We start from the raw sequence: 21,984 nt of genomic DNA on the forward strand, positions 1-21,984 counted from the left end.
TACCCCTTAGCCTTAAAGCAAGTCCCTTTTCCATTGCAGTTTTCTTCTCTTTCAATCTCAACACTCAACCCAGAGCCACTGCTGTGTAGAAAGCCTTGGTTACTCGCCTCAGCATTCATAGGGTTTTTATTTAATTTACTCTTGCAAGATGTAGACCTCCATGGAGTGACACCCCAAATTTCCCCTGGGTCCTGCTGGTGCTGAGCACACTCACAACATAGAACACCAACAGTGGTGCTATTTTGTGTCTGACCGTCATCCTAGCAAATGTGTCCCCAGCAGGAGATGGCCCAACTTTTTGCTTTTGTGACCTTTCTGCATCCCTCGGAATTTTTTACAAGAGACACCTGACTCCCATACAACTTTTTGTTTTTGCTACAGCAGAAGCGAAAAAGATAGAAATGGGTGATGACCGAAAATAGCTATTCCACTTGAGAGTGATAAAAACATCTGTTGACAATCTGGTAACCAGATCTCTTTGGTACCAGAAGGAAAGAAAAAAAAACAAAACAAAACAAAAAAGCAACAAAAAAACCCTACCACCATCAACAAAAACAAAAATATGGTGGGTGGTGTACGTGGTACAAAGAAAGGGTGTCCCTGAATGTCAGCATCTGGCTAGGCCACGTGTAGCATAATCTGATTAGTTTTCAGTTCCACACCCACAAGCTGAAAGATAAAAACGCACACCCCTCCTCCCCGAGAAGGGAAAGATCTTCAAGCATCAACACCACATTTACATTCTGCAAGTCAGCCTCTTCCACAGCCCGATTTACATCTTGACTTCTCCTGCGGTGCGGTGGAAGCTCAGGGCTGAGGGACGAGCTCGCATCCCCTTCCAGTTACCACATCCAGCTGACTCGCGATTGCATTGCTTTGATCTGGAAGATGTTCCTTCATTTCATTTAAACTGGAATGATTAATTTGGAGATGAAGCTTTCTTACATCTCCTGCCACGGCTGGAGTGTGGTAACCGAACAGAGCAGCTCCCAGGTGCTATTTTGGCACGCTCTGAGGCTGTCGGGGCCCATCGGGCCAAGGTGGTGGGTGAAGGCCCCAGCTGGCTGGCTGAGGCTTGCACCGACTTTTTTGCACCCCCTTAGTGCTATTTGCCAGGTCGGTTCATACAGAACGGCCAAAATTGGCGCTAGGAAGATTAATGGCAATGCTTTCTGTCTCCAGAAACTGATATTCATATTGGTGTTTGTTTTGAACGTGGTGGAGAGAGATTTGGGTATTGCTCGGCACACATTTTGTGCTATGACAACAGACAAGCCAGAACTGTCTGTATAGCTTTTGTCTATTAACTCCACACTATTCTCATTTCTTTTCCACTTTCTTTCCTGTGACCCACTCTATTTCAGTGGCTGTTGGGTCTCATCCTTATCTGGTGTCACTTCATGTGACAGCCTCAGTCTTTTTGATTGCATTTCCTATCAAAGGCTGCCTGTGTCCCTAATTATTTTGTCCTCTCTCAGTAAGCCCAAGCCTACCACAAAATCTTCTTTGTAACGGAGTAACCGACACTAAATGCAGTGTTGCTGGCAGGACCATCCTAGGCGCCGAGTCCTGGCATTGGGATAGCTGCAACATTAGTTTATCCTATCCTCTGTGTAGCCTCATACTGCTTTTTAATGTAATCACTGCTGCAGCAGATCACAGATTCTCACTAAGCTATCCACACTTACTACCCTAATCTTTTTTCCTGAAATAAAATTATGCCTCATGACTGAGACCAAGGAATACAGCTTTTCTTAGCGCACTCCCCTGGGATGAGGAATTTCTCTGTCAACGGGCACATATATCAATGAGAGATGAAAAGCAGCTTGTGGAATGAGTTTTAAACATGTATCGCATATTTCATTGCTGCTGCTTATGTGCTACTTAGAAGGCCTTTTTACCAGTATTTCAGCCCATGCTTCATGGCTGTTCTGTACTTAATAGGATATTATTTTTTCTTTCACAGAAATCAGGGCAAAAGAACTATTTAAGTTTCCTACATTTCTTTGCAAGCACCTCCTGAATATGAACTTTTTTTGTTGAGTTTCCTACTTATTTTCAATGTGGGCACATCAGCTTTTATGAAAGCACAGTAACCCATAGCATACAAAGTTGTAGTGTAATATCATTTTACTGGGGCATTTCGCTTGGGGGAATGTGGCTCTTTGCGGGTCTCTTTGTAACAACATGACTCTGTGTTACAGCCCTAAATTTTAAGTGACCAGAAGAGGAAGGCAAGTCTGTCTTTGGCCCCTTGCTGGTTTCTGGGGACTTGCAGTTCCATTGATGCCTGGGGTCTTCCAGATGTGCACAGATCTCTTTTCCCTACTTTTTTTTTGGGGGGGAGGGGATGGTGGTGATGACAACACTTAAATCCACACATCTCTCAATTATTTCAGTTCAAACAGATGTGGGAATCTTTCTTATTCTTCCCCACCCCCATGCCTACATTGAAGCGTGCTGCTATCCTGTTGAATTTTGTCTTTCAGTGATAGACCCAATTCATGTAAATAATACACATAGTTAAACACAATATCTGTTCTAGAAAAGCTATGGGCAAAACGAGTGTGATGGAAACAAAGCTGGTGGTTGCTGGGTATGGGTTGATGCAGGAGTGCTGCCCTATATAGTGATTGTTCAGTAAGTGTGTAGAAGACAGTCAAATAGTTTGTGCACTGGTTTGTTAGGAAAACATTTTATAATTCTTTAGCAAAAAAGACCCTGTATAAACATGGGGCAGGATTTTTCTATCAAAATTCAAAATCAAATTCACTTTGGGGATAGATTCATTCCCAGGTAAAGTCAGCCTTATTGCATAAAGTCAGAGATAGGCTAATAGCGTTTACCTTATTTTGGACCCTCTTGAAATTGCTGAAATGCAATTAGGAATGAATTAAAGAGAAAAGGGGAGGGGAAAGGGATTCTTCGGGAAAAAAAAAAAAAAAAAAAACAGACTAGAAAATGTGACTGGCAAATGGAAAGCCAAAAACAGAAAAAATGTGGAAAAAAAAAAAATGCAGGAGAAATCCCAAGAGAGTACTGACTGTGTGTGTGAAAGTTATTTCTTTAGATTTAGCAGCACCCAGCTTGTACAACTTGTAATTTGCATAGATGGAAGAGATAATGCTGAAGACTACCAGGCTAGATGTTATCCTATTAATTAAGCTGCCATTATAGAGTTGTTACAAGCCCACCAGAAATCATTCCCCATTTGAAGTGATCGATACCTCTTAAAGAAAGGAGTCACCTGTGTTAGCTGGTAGTTCTCTAGGTCTCTGACATACAGCAGCTCCTTCTCTTTAATGAGAGAGCTCCCACCTACCCCGTGTTTTTATATTGAGTCATCATGGGGGAGAAAAATCATACTTCAAAGCACAGAATAATGGGTCAACTAATTAATTTTTTAAAATTACTAGAAAAGTTTCTCCAAAATTAAATTCCATTCAGTTTCTTCTCATCTCCCGACCTGAATCCTTCAGTTTTCTCAGAATCCCAGAATGGCTGATGTTGGGAGGGACCTCTGGGTCCATCTGGTCCAATCCCCCTGCTCAAGCAAGGACACCCAGGGCAGGTTGCCCCGGACCTTGTCCAGGCAGCTTTTGAGTATCTCCAAGGAGGGAGACTCTACAATCTAGAACACTGATTTCTCTAAATCTAGTTAAAAGCTAGCTATTACAGAAATCACTTTGCCTTCAGTCATATTTGAGCATCATGGTCCCAGTTAGATGATGTGAACTCATGTACATCAGTTCTGTAGTGACAGACACCATTAAATTGCATTTTATAAAGAGTGATGGTCTGATAGTTAGATCCCGGGGCTCCATGGCCTCATTTAATACAGTTAAATTAAGGAGTGCCCGAGCTGGCTCTGTGGCCCTAAGACTGATGGGGCAATCTGACCGTGTCTGCAAAGCTGAACTCTCATAGCCTCCTAGCATAGGGCTGCATTCACACTGCTGAGGGGTAATCCAGTTTATCTCAAACCACTGGAGATCACCTGGAATGTTTCAACCCCAGATCATACCAGGGACCCTTCTTAATGTTAAAAGCATAAAAACATCCTACCCAGTTATTGCCTGTGATGATACCCCAGCTCTCTTTACAAGGATGGAGGCAGCTGTGCAATCTGGGGGTCTGGGTTCCCATTTCAGCTCTGCCAGGGGCTTTTCGTGTGACCTTAGTTGTTAATTTAGGGTAAGATTAATTCCATTTAATGTTGACTAATGGTGAGGGTGTCTAATTAAACTAGTCATGTGGGCTCCCTCTCTGATCAGAGAAGGAAGAGAAAGCAAATTCAGTAGGTGAATCATCCTGTTTTAAGACTGGTGTCAGAGACAAATGAGTTGAATTGCCCTCTGGAAGTAGCTATTTCTTTCCATTAACTCTAGAGGAAGTCTACATTAGAAGAGTTTAGACTAGATGCCTGATTTATGAATGGCTAAAGTTAAGTAAAATTAGTCCTGACCTTAATCTCTCTGTGTGCCTGTTTCTCCATATGTTGAACGATAGAAATAACACCTTCTGTGCCTCACATCCAAAGCTACCATTGTGCGACAAGCATCTATAATTACTTTGAAAAGTAATTAAACTTCGGGGCAAAAATACAACAATTAGAGAAGTAAAACCTTTACTCTTGAAACATCTAAATGACAATATGAAGAGTACCAACCTGCCAGCTGGTGCATCCTGTTGCTCTTGTAATTTTTCCCCTCTACATTTTGACAACTGAGCACCCATAAAAGACTTTTCCAAGTGCAGTCCTATGACACAGAGGCAGTGAACATCCTTTTGGAGAGAAGTAGGAGCATAGAGGAAGGCTGACCATGCAAGGGCAGTGTAGGACCCAGTCCTTGCCAGAAGCTTTGATAGTATTCCTTGTGATACTGCCCTTCTCAAATGACTATTTTCTGTTTGGAAAAGCTCCCAAGTTACGGAGGAATGGAAGCTTATAACTAACCATGACAGAGTTAAATAAAAAGAGAGAAAAAGTTGGGAAGATGAAAAACATGCATTTTCTTAGCAAAAATCCACAACAACATATAAACCAGGCATGGAATAATTGTCCCACTGTTAACTTCTACTTACATGTGAGGCTTGCTCTTGGAAAAAAAAAGTTTTGCCCCTTTAACTATCAGTATAGCTAAAAAAGGAAAAAAAAAAAAGAAAAAGAAAAGAAAAGAAAAGAAAAAGACCTTGTGTGGGTGTCCATAAGTGCTTATTTTGATCCAAATTACAACATGTTACGTATCTGTATGGGCACAGTTGTGCTAGTTAAGGCTTTCACCAGCACAACCATGTCCAAAACACAACCCCCCCACCGATGTTGCTGTGTTATTGGGGGTAGCTGTGATATGGGGTAGCTGTGATACCTACAAAGTCCATTAATCTAATAACAGGTCCTTAGAGGCCTTTTCTATTTTTTATTTGGTATGTTAAATTACTAAATCTTGTTATTAACGCTTTTATTTTATGATTTACTGTTTCCAGGGCACAGACAGAAGCTTGATGACTCTAAACCTAGTTTGTTCTCTGAACGCCTCAGTGATTTAGGGCGCATTCCTCATCCCAGTATGAGAGTAGGGGTCCCGACCCAGAGCCCACGGCCCTCTCTGAACTCTGCACCAAGTCCTTTTAATCCACAAGGACAGAGTCAGATTACAGGTAAGAGACAGAACCATAGGTTTGACTTGCACAGGCAATGGTAGTAATTGCTTATGGATGGATATTTGTGTCTCAACTGTAGAAAAAGAGGCTGTTACATAGTGAGAGATGTGTTCCAGGCAAAGCTAGGTGGGAATAGTTTTCTTCTATAGCATTTGAAGTTGAAAATGTCTTTTTTTTTATATATGTATCTTTTTGCCATAGGTCCAAAAATAGTCAATCTGGGTAAATCGAGTAGGAATCTAGTGAAATTCTGTCATGTTGCTCTGCCTTTATCTCTGTTATGTGCAATAGGACATATTAGTGCATTATTAGAATGAACATTTTTATTCAGCCTTTTTATTTTGCACTGGTGTTGAGTGAAGCAGCCAGAACTCAATGGTCTTTCTGTCAGAACAATAACACAGTCTTCTCATGTGACAGTTTCGTTCTAGCACTGGTGCTGACCAATGTTACAATAAACGAACTGGGCTAGAGAGAAATCTCCAAAGGTTGCTTATGAGGGCTATATGCAACATTTATGATTGCATGCTGAGAGACAGATTTCAATGTGTTGAGAGAAATCATAAAATACCACATGTCACAGATTATAAGGCTGAAATAAGATGTTTAACTGCAGCTATGCCAGAAGTTTGCAACAAAACTGTATAGCCTACAAAATAAACTGATTTTGTCATATTTTATTTTATTTTTTCCTAAATGCAGAGCTGTCTATATTTTTCAAAAGAGTTTCAAAGCAACCTCTATCTAATTTCGGACATTTCTGCACTCACAACTTCTGCTGATGCATTCATGTCTGTCTGGGATGTGAAGAGGTGTTGGCCCTGACCAATTCACTTACTAGAACTGTTGGAGAACTTAACTTAGGTGCAAGTTTGTCAAAAAAACTCGACTCAATGTACTAGACTGGTTTAAAACTCAGTTTTGCTGCTATAGTTGTGTCTAACACCCGGAGTCCTTTGCCAATGTAATACACCAGTATTCCTTTACTGGTAAAGCACTCCTAGTGTAGACATAGTCTTTGAGTCAACCTAGGAAGATTTCTGGTTTCATGTTTCAAGTGGTTTTGACATGATACCAGCTGAAACTTAGTGGTTTTAACAAAGTGTTGTGGCTTTCTTCTTCTTTCTTTTTCTTCTTTTTAAAGTTCAACTGGTTTATTAATTCGTAGTAAGGAAGAGAAGTAAGTGGGTTAATTTGAACCCAAAGCACTCATAGAATTGAAACAAAAAAATTGTTCCCATGAGCTGTGACAAGTACTCCCAGATCTAGAAGTCTACCTTTAACTCGTATGACATGTTTACAATATATTAAATATGTTGCTAGCACTCATTGCACAGTACCTGCTGCCCACAAGCATTTTTTTTGGGCCGGGTTTAGCATTTTATTAGTTGGACGTGTGAAGTCAGGACTCTTGTGCACATCATTTTCTGGGTAAGAACTGCCAGACTGAAGCCCAATATTTTTTCTAACCTACTGCCTTCTGTCTGACAGTATCTGGGGACATGACAGTCCCCCAAAAAACAGAGGGAAAATCTGGGGCTATAATCAGTTTCTCTTTTCCTTCCTTGTGCCCCCATAGTTTACCTATTGTGCAACAGTATATCTAAGAATGAAGGAGGGGGAAATTCTTCCTGACCCCATCTGGTGATCAGCTTATGCCCCGAAGCACGAGAACTGAGATCCCCTTGTAATTTTCTTCCTCACTAAGTGTAACCTCATATGCTGTTCTCATTCACATAAATGCCTCCTGTAGAAAATGTTCTGCTGGGTTTGATTAATAGAGTACTTCTCTGCCTCGTTATGAATCAGCAGCAGCATTCACAGATCTGAGAGGTGAAAACTTCAGATGAGGCTTAAATAAGCCTGGCAACAGACAAAGCTGTGTGGTGTTCCCTATCTGCTCTGCAGTTTGAAGACTCAGCGGTTCAAAGCCAGGAGCTCTGGTCCAGCTGAGGCTTCATCCAGACAGGGAAGTGGTGGTGGTAGGGCAGAGGGGGAAGTGAGCTGAACCAAGAAAGGCAGGCTGACTTTCCCATCTATTACGGATTATATGCTTTTCTTGACAGCTAAACTCATAGTCATGGGATACTTTAGAACCCCAAAGTGCTCTCATTTCCCCCAGAGCAAAGAGGACTCCACTGCATATTAAAGTTTTTAATGAATAAGGGTCTCTATTGTGATCCAGTACAGTATTTGCCATTCCCCATTCTTATCTCCTCCTCAGTTTAGAAAAGCCAAATAGCCAGCCCTCAAAGGCTACTTGTTAGCTTTCTGGTAGCCCTCCCATTTAATAAGGCGATTAGTGTGAGCATGTTGCATCGGTGTGAATTCTGTGAATTGCACTGTCTTCCCCACAAGGCTCTTTTTGTGCTCTTCAGGATGTTGATTGTAATCTGTAAAGCTCTACGTGCTTTGATGTTCCACCAAAGTGCTGGGATGCTTCTGCGGACAGTCCCTCTGAGTTCTTCTGGGATGAATGGATGCTCGTTGCCACACAAGTTGTGCCAATGGGAGGCAAAGTGGATGCCTCAGACCAGGCACCTCTTTGATCAGGTGCTAGCTGACCATGGGAAATTGCTAAACATATGCCTGCTTGGTGTGGTAATAAGGCATGAGCTGTTTGTGCTGTCCATCTCCACCGGTTTCCTTGTTGTGGTGTGATCTTCAGCAAGAAGTACCCACCGGCTTCTCAGCGTGGTCACTGGGCTGGTGTAGTTTGAGTATGTGTTAAAACGAGTGCAGACGCTTGTCCAAAATACAATGACATTTTATTACCTTTATGGGAATTAATCAAACATTCCTTTAGAAATACCTTTGTTTCTTAATCTTTTTACCTAGCAATTTAGGGGAAATAATTAATTCTTAATAACTTTAACAGTAAATAGTGCATTCCTATGACAGAGTCCATATTATTACCAGTAAGCCCATAAACTGGTTTTGTTTCGTTCCACTTGAGGTCTTGCATAGCTATTGCATGATTAAACAGAAATAATATTTAAAGCCTGGCAGGCCCACACCTGAGTATGAAAGAACTCAGCACTTTGGGGTTCACTCTTATATTTCTTTTTTCTGTCTGGGTTGTGTTTATTTTGCTAGAGTATCAGAGTACAGGTTTCACAAATCACAGCACAGTCCTGAACCTACCACAGGAGCAGGCTGCAGCAGTACAAGGCACAGAGTTGCCCTTATTCAACATGGCATTTTAACTAGGATTCTGCAAAAGCAACCTTGAAGGGTCATTAAAAAACAAATCGTCCAATAAGCAGATGCCTTTGCTGAGGCAATGCAGATTCAATTTGAACCCTGCTTGCTGCCCGTAAATCAGGAATCCTGTCTGTTCACATTTGGATATTGGTATATTTGCCTTTTTATTCTTTTCCCTTTCCCTAATGGCACTTGAACAACTTGCTAGCGGGTCAGGTTACAGTCCCATTCAGACACTGGCTTGTTGCATCAGTGGTTCAGTATGAAATGAGGAAAACTGTTGTTTTTCTAAAATGCAACCGGTGAGGTTTAGCTTCTGTCAAGGCGAATGGCAGGAATGTGGCCAGCACCAGTGCTGAGATCCCAGCGCAGGGCTGCAGGGGCTGCGAAGTGGGAGTTAAGTGAGGTTTCATGCTCCATCACCACTGTGGCACCGACTGATCTATAGGCAATCTGTGACTTTCAGCACTGAAAGTACAGCACTCAGAAAGCAGGTCCTGTGATTTCTTTTTACTTTTTTTATTTCCCCCTCTCCCACACTCTTCAGTGATGCTGCGCTTCCAGTTCTGATCATTTATCTCATTTTAAGGGTTGTAGAAAGTAGATTTAAAGAATTCTGAGCTGTCAGGTGGGGACAGGTCCTGACTCTGATGGGAAGACTGTGGGCAGACAGTGCCTTCGGCTCCCCAGATGGAAGATGAGAATGGTACCAAATGGTACCAGCCCTTAATTCTCCTCTTCAGGGCTTGTGGGGCAATGGGCTGGATGTTGCCCTTTTGCAAACACAGGGAGGTGTCAGAAAGCTTCTCACATCACAGCATCATCATGGAGTGTGAATATGAAGCCATCAAGCAAATGCTTCAAAGACCAGAATGGGGGGGGGGGGGGGGGGGGGAAAGTCCCGTAGTGAAGCAGACACTACGCAGCTTCTGAGAAGTCTTTGTTTACTGAGGATGATTTACCCTGGTAGAAGACTCATAGGTAACTTAAAGCCGTCATCGATAGTTTCAAGAGATCTTCACGTGGTCTTTTTCAGGTTGATTCATACTACCAGTGTCTGTTATTTGAGACCATCGGCTGCAGGACAGGTTTGAAACTGAAACCAGGTGGCTGTTACTAGACTGGTGCTATGTGAGTGCCCTCCCATGGGTTGCATGTGTCTTACCTGGGACCAGCAGCACGCTGAAGCATCCATCAGTCTGTAGCTGGTGCACACCAGCCTGCTGAGTGCACCAGGCAAAGTACATGCTTGCTTGGAAAAGAGCCTTGAGAAACACCCGAGTAATAGGTTTACCGGGTGAATTGTGCCTTCAGTCCACTGTAATGTAGAATAAAAGCTACAAGAGTCAGCGTGTAAGGTGGAGGAGCTGGGATTTCTTCTGCCATTAACACCAGGGTGGCGGCAGTCTGCTCTGTTTTATGCAAATTGATTGCATCCTTGGGGCGACTGGCTGGTTGCCACTGTGAACCTCCATTTGGTAACTTTGTGTCACTTGTATTAAAGTATTTTAAAGTATCCTTTTTTTTTATTTAACCTTTTTTTTTTCCTTCCCTTTACAATTCAGTTGTCCTACTGACAATACTTGTTCAGTTTTTTTTTTTTTTTTTTTTCCCCTTTAGAAATGTGACTCTTGGGAGGAGGGAGGAGAAATGGTTTGAGAGGTTCTTGAGGCCAAAATCTGGTCTCAATTACACCAGTGTCCATTGGGGTGTAACACCGCTGGATTGGACTTCATTGATTGAACTGGGCAATCCAGATCAAGCCCTGGGCTTTTAAATATGCCTAAGAAATAGTCAGAGAAGAGGAGGAGGTTGCATTTTTTGTTGTTGTTTTGCTGGGGTTGGGCTTACAACAATAGCGTGTTTACTCATGCAGAAAGTCATCTTGGCTTCGTTGAGATCATAACCAAAGATATTTGTTCTAAGTGTTTACCAAAGATAGCTCCAGACAGCTTGTTTTTTAGCATCGACAGTAGCACTAATACGGTCAGCAGCCACCAGTGCTAGAGCTGATGACTGGATTTAAATAAGTGTTTTTGCAAAGTGCATGCACATATGTGACATTTGGGTTTTATAGACTGTATGCTGAGGAGCTGTGAGCCTATGAGCATGCTCTGAGTACTGCAGCTCAGCTTGGGAAATGGAAAATTGATCTCTTTCTATAGTAAATCTGTGTGTTTCATAATTACTGCCAAAGCAAGAGAAAAACTACTTCCTCAGGGCTATTTATAGGCTTTTTCTTCTCTTTTTTGACACTTTTCCATGGAAGGAAGAGAAGTTACATTGCTAGAGAGCTGATGTCCTCGGTGGGAGAACTGGGTCACGGGGGGTTGTTCAGTCTCTAGTTTTAGGTTTATATAATCCACCCAATTTCAGGCTGATTTTTCAAAACTCTCCTTGTCCTCTAAGCTTATGCAGTCAATCGCAGACAGCAAAGAACAAGAACTGAGCAAACCTTCCGCTGACTGTCCATGTGGCAGCAAAACCCAGAGACAAAATAATCTTCACTGCTCATGATTTCCTGCTTCATCGAGGTTTACCTGGCACCACAATCAGGAAGAAGCTGCTTGTCTATTAGCTCAGACCTCGCCCTGCTGACTTGTTTCAGCCGATCTGCACCCAGGGCTTCTTCGCGTACGCAAAATGCTCCGTTGCGAGCGAGTATTATGAAAGCTGCACTTTTCTTCACACCCACACAGGCGTAACAAAAATGTTTACAGAAGGAGGACTGCTCTTAGCAATCACTCCAAAATTTTCAAGTGCAAAGTCAAATTCAGCACGGCCTGCCTCCCCCTTTGCTGCTGTTTAACACTCTGCCAGCCCTTCTCCAGGCTTCCAGGGCTGGAAGCTGGGTGGGCTTTCTCCCGAGCTGTTCAGTGTACTTTTGTGTTCGCATTTTCCCTTATTTTCTAGGGATTCCTTTCAGCAGGATTTGATGTTTTCTCTGCCACGGAGCTCAGGGGTTTCTCAGATGTTCTGGGCTTTTAGCGATTGGAAAGAGGTGCTTTGCCTGCCAGAGCACGTGCTGCTTCACGCGACAGCCCAAAGCCTCTGGCCTGCAGACCCGGGAGCTGCCTGATAGCCTGGCAAACACACACAAGCCCTCCAGTCGGTTCCATCGGGAAGATTTGTCCCGCACGTAGGAGGCCAAGGAAAACCTCTCGCAAATCTGCTCGTACTTTCTTCCTCACTAGTGTGTGCCAAGTGGCCGCGCCACCCCTTCAGTGCTGCAGCAAGGAGGTGACCTTGCCCAGGATCTTTTTGTGTTTCCTTTTGGTATCCCCTTAGATTTTCCTCATAAGTGGAAGTTCTGGAAGCAGGCACCTCCAAGGAACATGCGTGGCAGTCTCCTTCCTCCCAGGCTTGGTTTCATGGGGTAGGAAACCAGAAGCGAGGTTGGGCCCATGGGTGAATCCTCTGCTGCAGCAGCACTGCAGGGAACATCCTTTCACCATATCAAACGGTGCCGTGTGTGACTGCCTTTGGGGTGGCCTTTCACTCTGCATTTCACTGAATTTTACTCCAGGGGGGTGGCAGTGCAAATGAGGGCAAAAAAGTGTTTCGCTGCTCTCTCCTCACATGTCCTTACAAACCGTGTCTGTTATCGATGAGTGGAGGCTGGTTTTAGGGTATTTACTCCAGGATCTGGTAAAACTCGTATCTTCAGTTCCGCTTTCTCAACAGGCCAAAGATAGTGCTTGATGCCACAGGGCAAAATTCCCCACCTTAGCCATGACCTTGGCCCTGCCTCAGTGTGGAGAAATCATATTTACCCTCCAGCCTCATGTTCTCTGGCCTTTTCCTCAGTCAGTGAGCTCTGAGGCATCTTCTGATTTTCAATTCGGTTGAACATTTTCCTTGGTATTATTTTTTATTCCATAAGAAGACATGATATCATTTCCCTGGAGCTAAGTTTCTTGCACTCTAGTTTCAGAGGGGCTCAGGTTCACACCTGAACATCTGGATTGAAAGCTTCTAGCCAAGATAAGCACCCCATTTTGTGAATGAGGTACTCGGTGCCAGCACCGTAAAGAAACAACCAACTAAATATGTAAGACAGTTAGGGAATAATTTATCATTATTATACTGAAATTTAGGTAGAAGTTGCATCACAGGGAGGCTGGGTGAATTACCTGAGTCCAACAGGAGATCGGTGTAAGGGCTATAAGTGGAAGTGTCTTCACTAACAGTTTATTCTCTTTCTTCCCTTTCTCTAAAATACTTTGCAGTTTAAAATCTCACAGTTTGGGATTCACGAGGGTTTTAAATCAAGTATAAATTAAAAAAAAAAAAGAAATCTGATAATGTGCTGCAGTGGGGATGACCTGTAGAAGAAGTGTGCAAATTAAGCTAAACGTCCTAAGAATCTATGAAATGCTTTTGGGTCAACAGAAGGTCCGTCCAGCCCCATGTTCTGCCTCTGACAGTGCCATAGGAGATGATGTTTCAAAAGACCACATAAGTCTGTTCACTTTTTGCTCTTTATCCTTCTTGTTACTCACAAAGGCATTGATGCTTGTTGAATTAAGGATGTTAGGTGGAAAACCAAATCTAGTGTGGGTGTGCAAAGCAGGGAGGGTGCCAGGGTCACCCAAGGTCTTCTCACACCGTGACAACCCCACAAGAAGTGGCATGAACCTCCAGGAGGCAGCTCCTTTCCTGATGTTTTCCCCATCTTAGTCCAAAATCCTGTGAAAACATCCTCTGCTGTGATTTTGCTCAATCCTTACCTGCTATACAGTTTCCTTCTAGCACCAGAGCTGACCTGAAATCAAAACTTTAAGGGTTTCTGCTCTGGATTCAGAAATAGAAATTGAAAAGCTTGAAGGAGCTTGGATTTGAGATTGTGCTCCTGACACATCATTAATTTTAAGATTGTTTTCCCAGCAAGCGTAGGCTTTCCGTTCCCAGTTGAAGATCATTTACCATTGACTGAATGGTGAATTATAGTAGTGGAATGAGGCAGAGAAATATGTCGATATCAGATATAACAACGAGCAGTCAGTCAGATTTGAACCTGTGCCAATCTATACAACCCTAGCCTTGAAATTGTTAAAACAAAGAAGTTCATTACATTTAATGATCAAGTGTCCTTCAGATTTCTGAGGAGTTTATATTAACCATTTGTATTACTCAGCTCTACTATAAATGGCAAACTCAGGGAAAATCCTCTTAAAATTAAATTGGAAAGTCTTTTTTTTTTTTTTTCCCTAATCTATACAGTTATTTTGCTTCAAGGAAGTATCTGCTTTCCAGACATCTCTTCAAACAAATAATGACTGAAAGAAAAAATAAACAAGGAATAGCTGAAACTACAAGGTTTTGCTGTGTGGAAGAGCAGGGAAAGGAGTTAAAAAAAAAAAAAAAAAAGGAGTTGAATTTCCTGAAAAAGTGCCTTTGCTTGTGCCATGTGGCTATCACATTTCTGTCTACAAAGCAGGGCCTTAGGACAGTGCTCTGATATTGCAGGTTCTCCAAACTGAGTAGACATGATGTGCTTCACTGAAAATATTGGGGAGAATTTGGAGGGATGTGCTAGAGTTTCCACGAACCAGTTCAGAAATAGATTTCTGTTTATCAGGGATTGCCCAAAAACACTTTGGGGTTGCAAATGCTTTGTTTTTATCAATATAAAGAAATAAAACTAATCATTAATTGATGAGGAATTTGGTGATATCTTTATCACTAGATATTAAGTGAGAACAAATGGTTTGGGAATCCCAACACCAGTGGGTAAAATTATCCCTCCCCCTTTCTCACTTGGTGCAATCCACCAGAGAGCTTCAGCAAAAAATAAACTGTATTTATCCTTAAAATAATTTCCTCCATAGTGAGTAGTAACAAATATGTGAAAAGGCATCATTAGCTTCTGATAGTTATCCCAAACCATTTGGGTTCATATTGTTCTAATTGAAGTGGCTGTAGGTAATTGGGCCAATATCCAAATATGACATTTTTGGACAGATGCTAATAAGATTAATGACATTTTCCTTCTTGGAGAGCATTTTCAGCACTAAAAACACTTCTGTGTAATGTTTGAACTGGATAACAGCTTGACAGACGTGCCAAGTGCTGACTTTGGAGTCTTCTTGCCTATAAAGTCCACTTCCTCAGTTAGCTCAGCTGCAGCATGCCTTGTGTCTCTCATTTACTGTCAGTTTATCTGTCTGCATCCCTGAGGACTGGGGAGTGCTGGGCTCTTTTAGACCTGGACAAGAGATATCAGGAGTTTACAGAACAGCTGCTAGATCTTTCTCAAATTCTGCTCACTGCTCCATTCATTTCCCCAGAAAAATTTTACGGGGAGGGAGAAGCACAGAGCAAATCTTAAAGTTGCTGAGTCTAGAGGAGCAAGTTGTGCTTCACTGCGTTCTCATTCCTTGTAGCACTGATGTGTGTGTGTTCAGTAATCTCATTTCTTTCAATTATTTCAACTGTTGGTGCCCTAAAATTTCTCTTCCTTGTTTTTTAATTGCTCTTTCTCTTGTTTTCCAGACCCCAGGCAGGCACAGTCATCCCCGCCGTGGTCCTACGACCAGTCTTACCCATCCTACTTGAGCCAGATGACTTCACCGTCCATTCACTCCACAACTCCCCTATCCTCCACTCGAGGCACAGGACTTCCAGCCATCACCGATGTGCCCAGACGCCTCTCAGGTAAAGACCGTGTTTCTCCTAAAACAATTATGCAGATAGGTACAGGACTGGCAGAAGCTGCCTAAATGGCTGCAGACAAACCCTAATAGGTTGGGGGTCAAAGTCCCTTTCTTTTTCGAGTGGAAGAGCTGCTGTGTTGCTCGGCGCATGTATCATTTGATTGTCACTAGGTTCATTTCAGATCTGAATATTTTTTTTACTGTGAATATTGTGAACCTGGTTCTATGATAAAATTCTTTTTAACCCCCCACAAGAGGATGTTTGCTTTCGTGTTTTGACATAATTGTGATATTCTTTTTTTTTGGTGTCTTCAGTGTTGTGTGTGATGTTAGATAGAGGCCTTTATTTCTTCAATAGTTAAGGCTAAGGTTCATTCTCCCTTGTTTTAATCCAGTAACTCAAGAAAGCCTATTTCCTTAGTTAATGAGTACTTAAGATGCCTATCAGAAACTAGCTGAGTCACTTTAGGGTAAAGATTGGACAAATTGTGCTTTGGAATGATGCAGGAGAGAGGAAATATGTTTAGGAATATAGACAAGACAGCAGCTAAGAACTGAGACTTTTTTTTTTATCAAACAAATGTACATTTACATACAGTGCAATTCATCTGTAGTGGTCTCAGTGATAAAACCATCTGTGTGAAGTAATCTGATTGCCCCAAAGTAAGATAGAGCCTGTCATGGCACACAGTCACCTTCTGTAGCTTGCCAAAAATGAGGAACCTTAGGCGAGGGTGGCTCAGTATGAAAATTCCAACCTTGCAAGTGTAGAAATATTAGCAGCGTATGCCAAAAAGCATGTGTAATGTAAAGAAAGCCTTTATGATTCATTAATGAACACCAAAGAATCAGTCTTATTACATCTATTTTTTCCATGTTTGCAAGATATTATTATAATCTCGGATTCTGCTGCCATACACCTGTTTGACTTGCAGCCAGGTGAATTTCTTGCTGTCGTGTTTTCCCCTTCCACCAAGCTCGTAGTGCTGGAAATGTTGATCACTCCACTGAGCTGCATCACTGACAAGCTGAACTTCAGCCAGCAGGCATGTAGGATTTGATTAGTTTAGACTCCTTTATTTCTTTCATCTTGGAAGAGGGAAGCTTTGTTTCTCAAACAAACAGCTGCAAAAGCCTCTGTGGTCCTAGCACGCTCTGCATTTTCAGAGATGCCAAACGTCTCCATGTGGGCCAAGGGTTGTGGGGTAGTGGAGCAGGTTCCTGTGGGTTCTCCATGCAATGCGCTGACTTGGTTTAGAAAACTAGATTGGCTTGATGCTGAGGAAATGCTTTGTTTGGCCCGAAACAAGTTCCCTTTGAGTCGGAGTCTCCTGATGGCCTGTGTTGTTGAATCAGTTATTTTTGCAATTGTGCCTCCGGCAATACCTCCAGGAGAGGCTCGGCTGGGACCGTGGCAGCTGCACCGCGCGTACTTGCCCTGCAGCCCTTGCTTGTCTGTGTGTATTCAGACATGAGTGCTTGGCATGTGGGCACAGGCAGAATGACTAAACGACCTGGCTGTGTACATTATGTGGCCGTGGCCTGAACTTTTCTGTTGTACTCCACAGTCGGTTGCCATCGCTCTTCTTGCCATTCATATTCTGGGGGCTCGACCAACATCTCCATGCGGCTCTCACCTTCTCCCAGCACGGTGATCTTGCTTCCAATTAGATTCAGAATTGAAAAAAGGGGCTTTGATCTTCCACACAAGTGCCAGAGGTTGTCTGCAGTGTTTGCTGACGTTCAGAATTATAGAACAGCATTCCTGGGTGAGCCCTGGCTCTCAGGCATCAAGGAGATGTGTTGCAGCCCCTATTGCAAACACTGCAGTTCTTCTCCAGGATTTCTGCCTAGGAGAAAATTTCCATGTACTGCCTCAGGACAGGAGGGCAGGATCTGGTCCCTTTTGTGTATAAAGTAGAGAGAAATGCAGGTTTAGAGGTGCCCATTACAGCAACCAGTTTATCCTTCACGTTCTGAGAGAAAGGAGCCTCTACTCAGTTACTTAACACATCTTTCAGAAGAGAACAGAGCTTTGATGAGGAAAAATAACTAGTAAAGGACTCTAAAAATATTAAAAAACTTCAGGCATCCTCAGTGCATAAGGGAGGAATTAGTGTTTTACAAGGCCTTGAATAAAAACAAACTTTGCTTCCCAAGACGGTGGCAGAAATCTGATTATCAAGGTTGTTAAAAATATACAAGGTAATTTTAATGAATGCCATATTTACTGCCTGTTGCTTAACATCATGCAGGAGGAAAAATGGGTAAAACTTCCCCCTTAGGCCTTGGATGTCACACCTACAGGCACAAGACTTCCTACCTGCCCCAGCTTCACATCACTCAGCCTTTCTACGAGCCACTGTGGCTTTGCCTAGACCACTGCTTAGGCTGTGCTCACCCAGGTGTTGAAAACATGCCACCTAAAAAAGCAAAGTTGTTTATAACCCAGTGGGTCTTGCTTGTATGGTCAGTGGCAGCCCTCAAGAGCTATTTTTGAAGGTACTGCCACAACTGGAAACACATCCATCCCTTGACCAAAATGCCTGTGTTCCTCCCCATCCTGGGATGGGTGCCTCTCTCGGTGATGAGGACACCTCTGTTTCAACCACAGTTGTGGTCATTGTGTTGAGCATCAAAATCGGTTTGGGGCCATGGGAAGCGAGCTGACAGGGGATTGCCAACCCATTCATACATTTCTCCGTCCCATGGGAGAGGGGAAAAGGGCAGCAGGCTGCAATCCCGAGGCGTTATTCGGGCAGGCTGGTGTAATGTGGCTGAACGGGTTGTGCCAGTGTCTAGACGCATACCTGCTGGCTTTGCACAGCTGAAATGTCTGCTTGCATGCTGCAGGCACGTGCAAATGAGCGCTCATGGCAGTGTAGGTGTGAAACTTCAAATATTCATCTTCTATTCTGCAAATGGGGACCAGTGCTGTATCTGCAACTAATTAATGATATTTCACACATCTCGGGGCAGTATTCAACAGCAACAGCTGAAAAGCAGAAAAAAAAAAAAAACACAAAGACTAGCCGGAAAAACTCAAGCAACCTTTGGGCTGATGATCTCTCCAGTATATAAGTCTCATGTTCATATCAAGAATAAATAAAAAATAAACCCACGAGGCCATACAGTTGACTTACCTTATTGCATCAACTCAATTATAAAAAGAACAGGATTCCCCGTATTTTATTAAAATACCTGTCTGCCTAGAGTTCCCCAAAAGACAATGAAAGTTGGTGGCCTAGCAGATTAATATTCTTAATTAAATAATATTGTAGTGGAAACCATGGGAATATGTGAACATGGTCATTTTAGAGAGAGTTTTGCCTGGGGGATGTAGTCTTATTGCATGATTCATAGTGAAGGCATTCAGTTTTTGTGTCCTATGCATAACCAAACTGTATGTGGGATGGGGAGCATAAGTGTCTATTATGTAATTAATGTATATGATTCATATAAATACACATCAGAGCCATTTTACATAAAGTTTTGGGACTGATCCAGCAAGTCTTTGGCACATGCAAGGTTCAGAGCAAGGAGTACAGGTTGCGTTGCTCCTGCAGTCACAAGAGGGTTGTTGTGCAGTGGTTGAAGGAGGTACAGGTTTCCTCTGTTTAGATGCCCATAGGGTACCTGAGACAGTCACCCTGAGCTTCCTTTCGAGTCAGTGGGGACAAAGCAGCTCAATTCACTTGACCAGTCTGCAGATAGCTCTACTGGTCCCTGGTGGTGCCTTGCAGGAACATGTTTCTGTCTGTGGCTCTGAAGTGAGTCTAGGTGAGCAGCTCAGGCACAGGCACGTCTGATCTGATAGTCCGCATTTGGTGAGGTGAATCCCAAAGCAGTGGTTTATCTGTCCAATAAACATGCCCATGTCACAGCACTGTTACGCTGTCCTGGTTTAACCCAGCTGGGGTCTGCCTTACCTTGGCGCCTCTCAGGATTTGAGCTTGAATTGTTTTGTTGAGAATATTCCTGAGAAGGGAGGCAGGGAGACTTCTATACTAGTTCTGCTCATGCTTCTGCCTAAATGCAAAATCTTGCTTTTTTTTTCTCCACCTTTGAGAGACACATAGAGGCTCAATGTCTTCAGCTGCTGGAGGACTTGCTCAGTAACATTAATACACCCAGTGCTGGCTGTGAAGGAGCTTATTCTAAGCAACAGCATTTGAAAAATTCCTATATTACAAAAGAAAGATAAAAGTGATGCTAGATAGTAGTACAAATCACCAGAGCTTCCTTTTCCAGCCCCAGGGTGACCGCCTTCGCAGACAGCTGTGTTCGTGTAGCTGGGACACGTTGCTGTGAACGGCGCAAACTGGGGATGGTGGCTTTGTGCCTCCATGCCCTTCCCATGCACTGGAGTCCTCGCAGTATGCTGGGTGAACTTTTCTATCTTTACGTTTACCATGTCATTGAACTGGGATATGCCAAGACAGGTGAGGACACACTGGGCTCAGCCTGTGAGCAGAAGAAGTCTGCAGACCCAGTCCCCTGAAGTAAAATAGCCATAAAGGAATCTCTTTACTGATACATTTAATGGTGGCAGAGCCTGGGCTGCTTAATTGTTAGCGGGGTTGGTTCAGAGAAGGGTTGGCCAGAATGCTACCAAACAGGTCCTGCCTTGGAAATGAGCACAGTCCTGAACCTATTCCTGATGGGCAGCTTGTAGGCAGCTACCCTGTTGTGGAAGCTAAAAGGATTTAGTATTACAGCTCTGGCCAGACCATACAGGCTGGATCTAGAGCCAGAGAATGGCTCCTGCCTTGGGCTGTTTGCTAGCTTCAGTGTAGCCAAACTTTCCCATCAATTCGTCTCACTCTGCGGATATCACAGCATCATTTTGGACCATCCTGGACCTTAATCTGATATTAAATTTAAGGAATGTTCCAGTTCTCCCAGCTCATTGAGGGCTGGCAAGTATAAACTTGAAGAAAGGGAAGTCGTCTGTCTTCCTTCAGGGAGCTCAAAAAACTTTACAACCACTAACTGAATAAAAACTGTGGTCCTATGAAGTAGCTACTCCTGAATCCCTTAATTCCTACTAACTTCATTAGATGTACTCAGCACATTTTGGGACTGGAGCCTTCATAAAGAAAAGACATTAGAGCTGTCTTCACAATACAATTCTCTTTCTCCCTAAGTGCACTGGGGAGCAGAGAAATAGTTAATCCCGTAGCCATTGCCAGCAAGGCGTTTGTGTTAGCAGCTCCTGAAATGAATGGGCAGTTCACGCTTCAGCAATATTGTCTCAGGCTCTTGGCAAACCCAAGAAGCCAGCTCCATTTCTGGTGTGCTCACTCCACTGTGATGTTTTTCTTGGTGACTATAACAATTTTCACTCTGTCTTTTTTTTTTTAATGGAAGCAGAGAGACTCAAGGTTGTCTCTGTCTCCATTTCTCCCAGCTCCTTTTCCATGCTTCCACTGCGAGGTAAAACCGAATTAAGGCTAAGCAAGAACTCAGGAGAGCTGGGGAGGTTCTGTTCTTTTCAGAAACAACCCGCTCATTTTGCTACCCTACCTCAATTTGTAGCTTCTCTTCTTCTTCTTTATTTCTTTAATTTTTTCAGCGGTACTGTTTATTTTGTTTACCGCAGCTTTTCCATTTTTAGTCTCCTGCCCACTTGGTGCCACCTGGGAATCTCAGCACCTTGGCACTCGTCTGTGGGGTTTCAGTAGCAGCGTCTCTCCCAGGTGGAATCTCTCATTGGAGCGGTTGTCCAGAAGATATGTTGCATGATCCCTACCTCAAGGATGAGGGCCAAATTCTTCTCGTGTGGGTGGCCTCAAATTAGGCACCTATACCCACATTTAGGTGGTAAAACAAGTGGGCTGATTTTCAGACGGTTGAGTATTATAATGCGTGTCTTTAAGCCCTTTTCATTTACTTAAAACTGCTGTCGGGAGAGGAAATAAACAGGAAAAATGAAGGCAGAGGGAGAGAGTTTTATTCCTGAAATAAGGGATTTTAAAAATACCAAAAAGAAACAAGTGGAATGTTTTTAAATGGAATAAATTTGTTGCTGATACAGGCAGGAAATAGCACACTCAAATATATGTGGATGTATAGATATATTTTTATCTGAGCTTTTTTTTTTTCTTTTTTTGCAATGTGTTTTATATTTAGGACACATATCAAGATTTGCATCTGTTTCCAGAACTTGCTGCTAACAGTTAGTAATGATGCCAAAACATACTTTAGTTCCAGCTTGAGACCAAATGATATTCAGGGCTTTTTTTATTACTAATTTAGGGTCTGATATTAATTAAGGAAATTTTCCATAAGTGCCAGGCCTTTTCTGAAGAACTCATTAAAATTATATTAACTTAAACCGGAATCACAGTCTGAGCATGTTGTGTAATGATTATTCTTACTGACTCTGCTGGGTTTTGTAAACAGAATGCTAATTGTTAATGGAGCAATCGGGTGCTTGATTCCAGACATTCAAAGGCCC

General features: G+C 42.8%; 1 protein-coding gene across 2 annotated transcripts in view; it reads left to right on the forward strand.

Annotated features, from left to right (window-relative positions):
• RUNX2 (RUNX family transcription factor 2) overlaps nucleotides 1-21,984 on the forward strand; it is a gene marked incomplete at both ends in the record, with an annotated part of 157,107 nt that overhangs the window by 46,886 nt on the left and 88,237 nt on the right. For both annotated transcript variants that reach the window (XM_082758108.1, XM_082758109.1), the window contains 2 exons: nucleotides 5,488-5,661; nucleotides 15,364-15,525. In XM_082758108.1, the coding sequence (XP_082614234.1) occupies nucleotides 5,488-5,661; nucleotides 15,364-15,525 (336 nt within the window). The remainder of the gene's footprint in view (nucleotides 1-5,487; nucleotides 5,662-15,363; nucleotides 15,526-21,984) is intronic.

The sequence above is a fragment of the Aythya marila genome (genome assembly GCF_965140915.1).
Source record: "Aythya marila genome assembly, chromosome: 3".
Lineage (NCBI taxonomy): Eukaryota > Metazoa > Chordata > Aves > Anseriformes > Anatidae > Aythya > Aythya marila.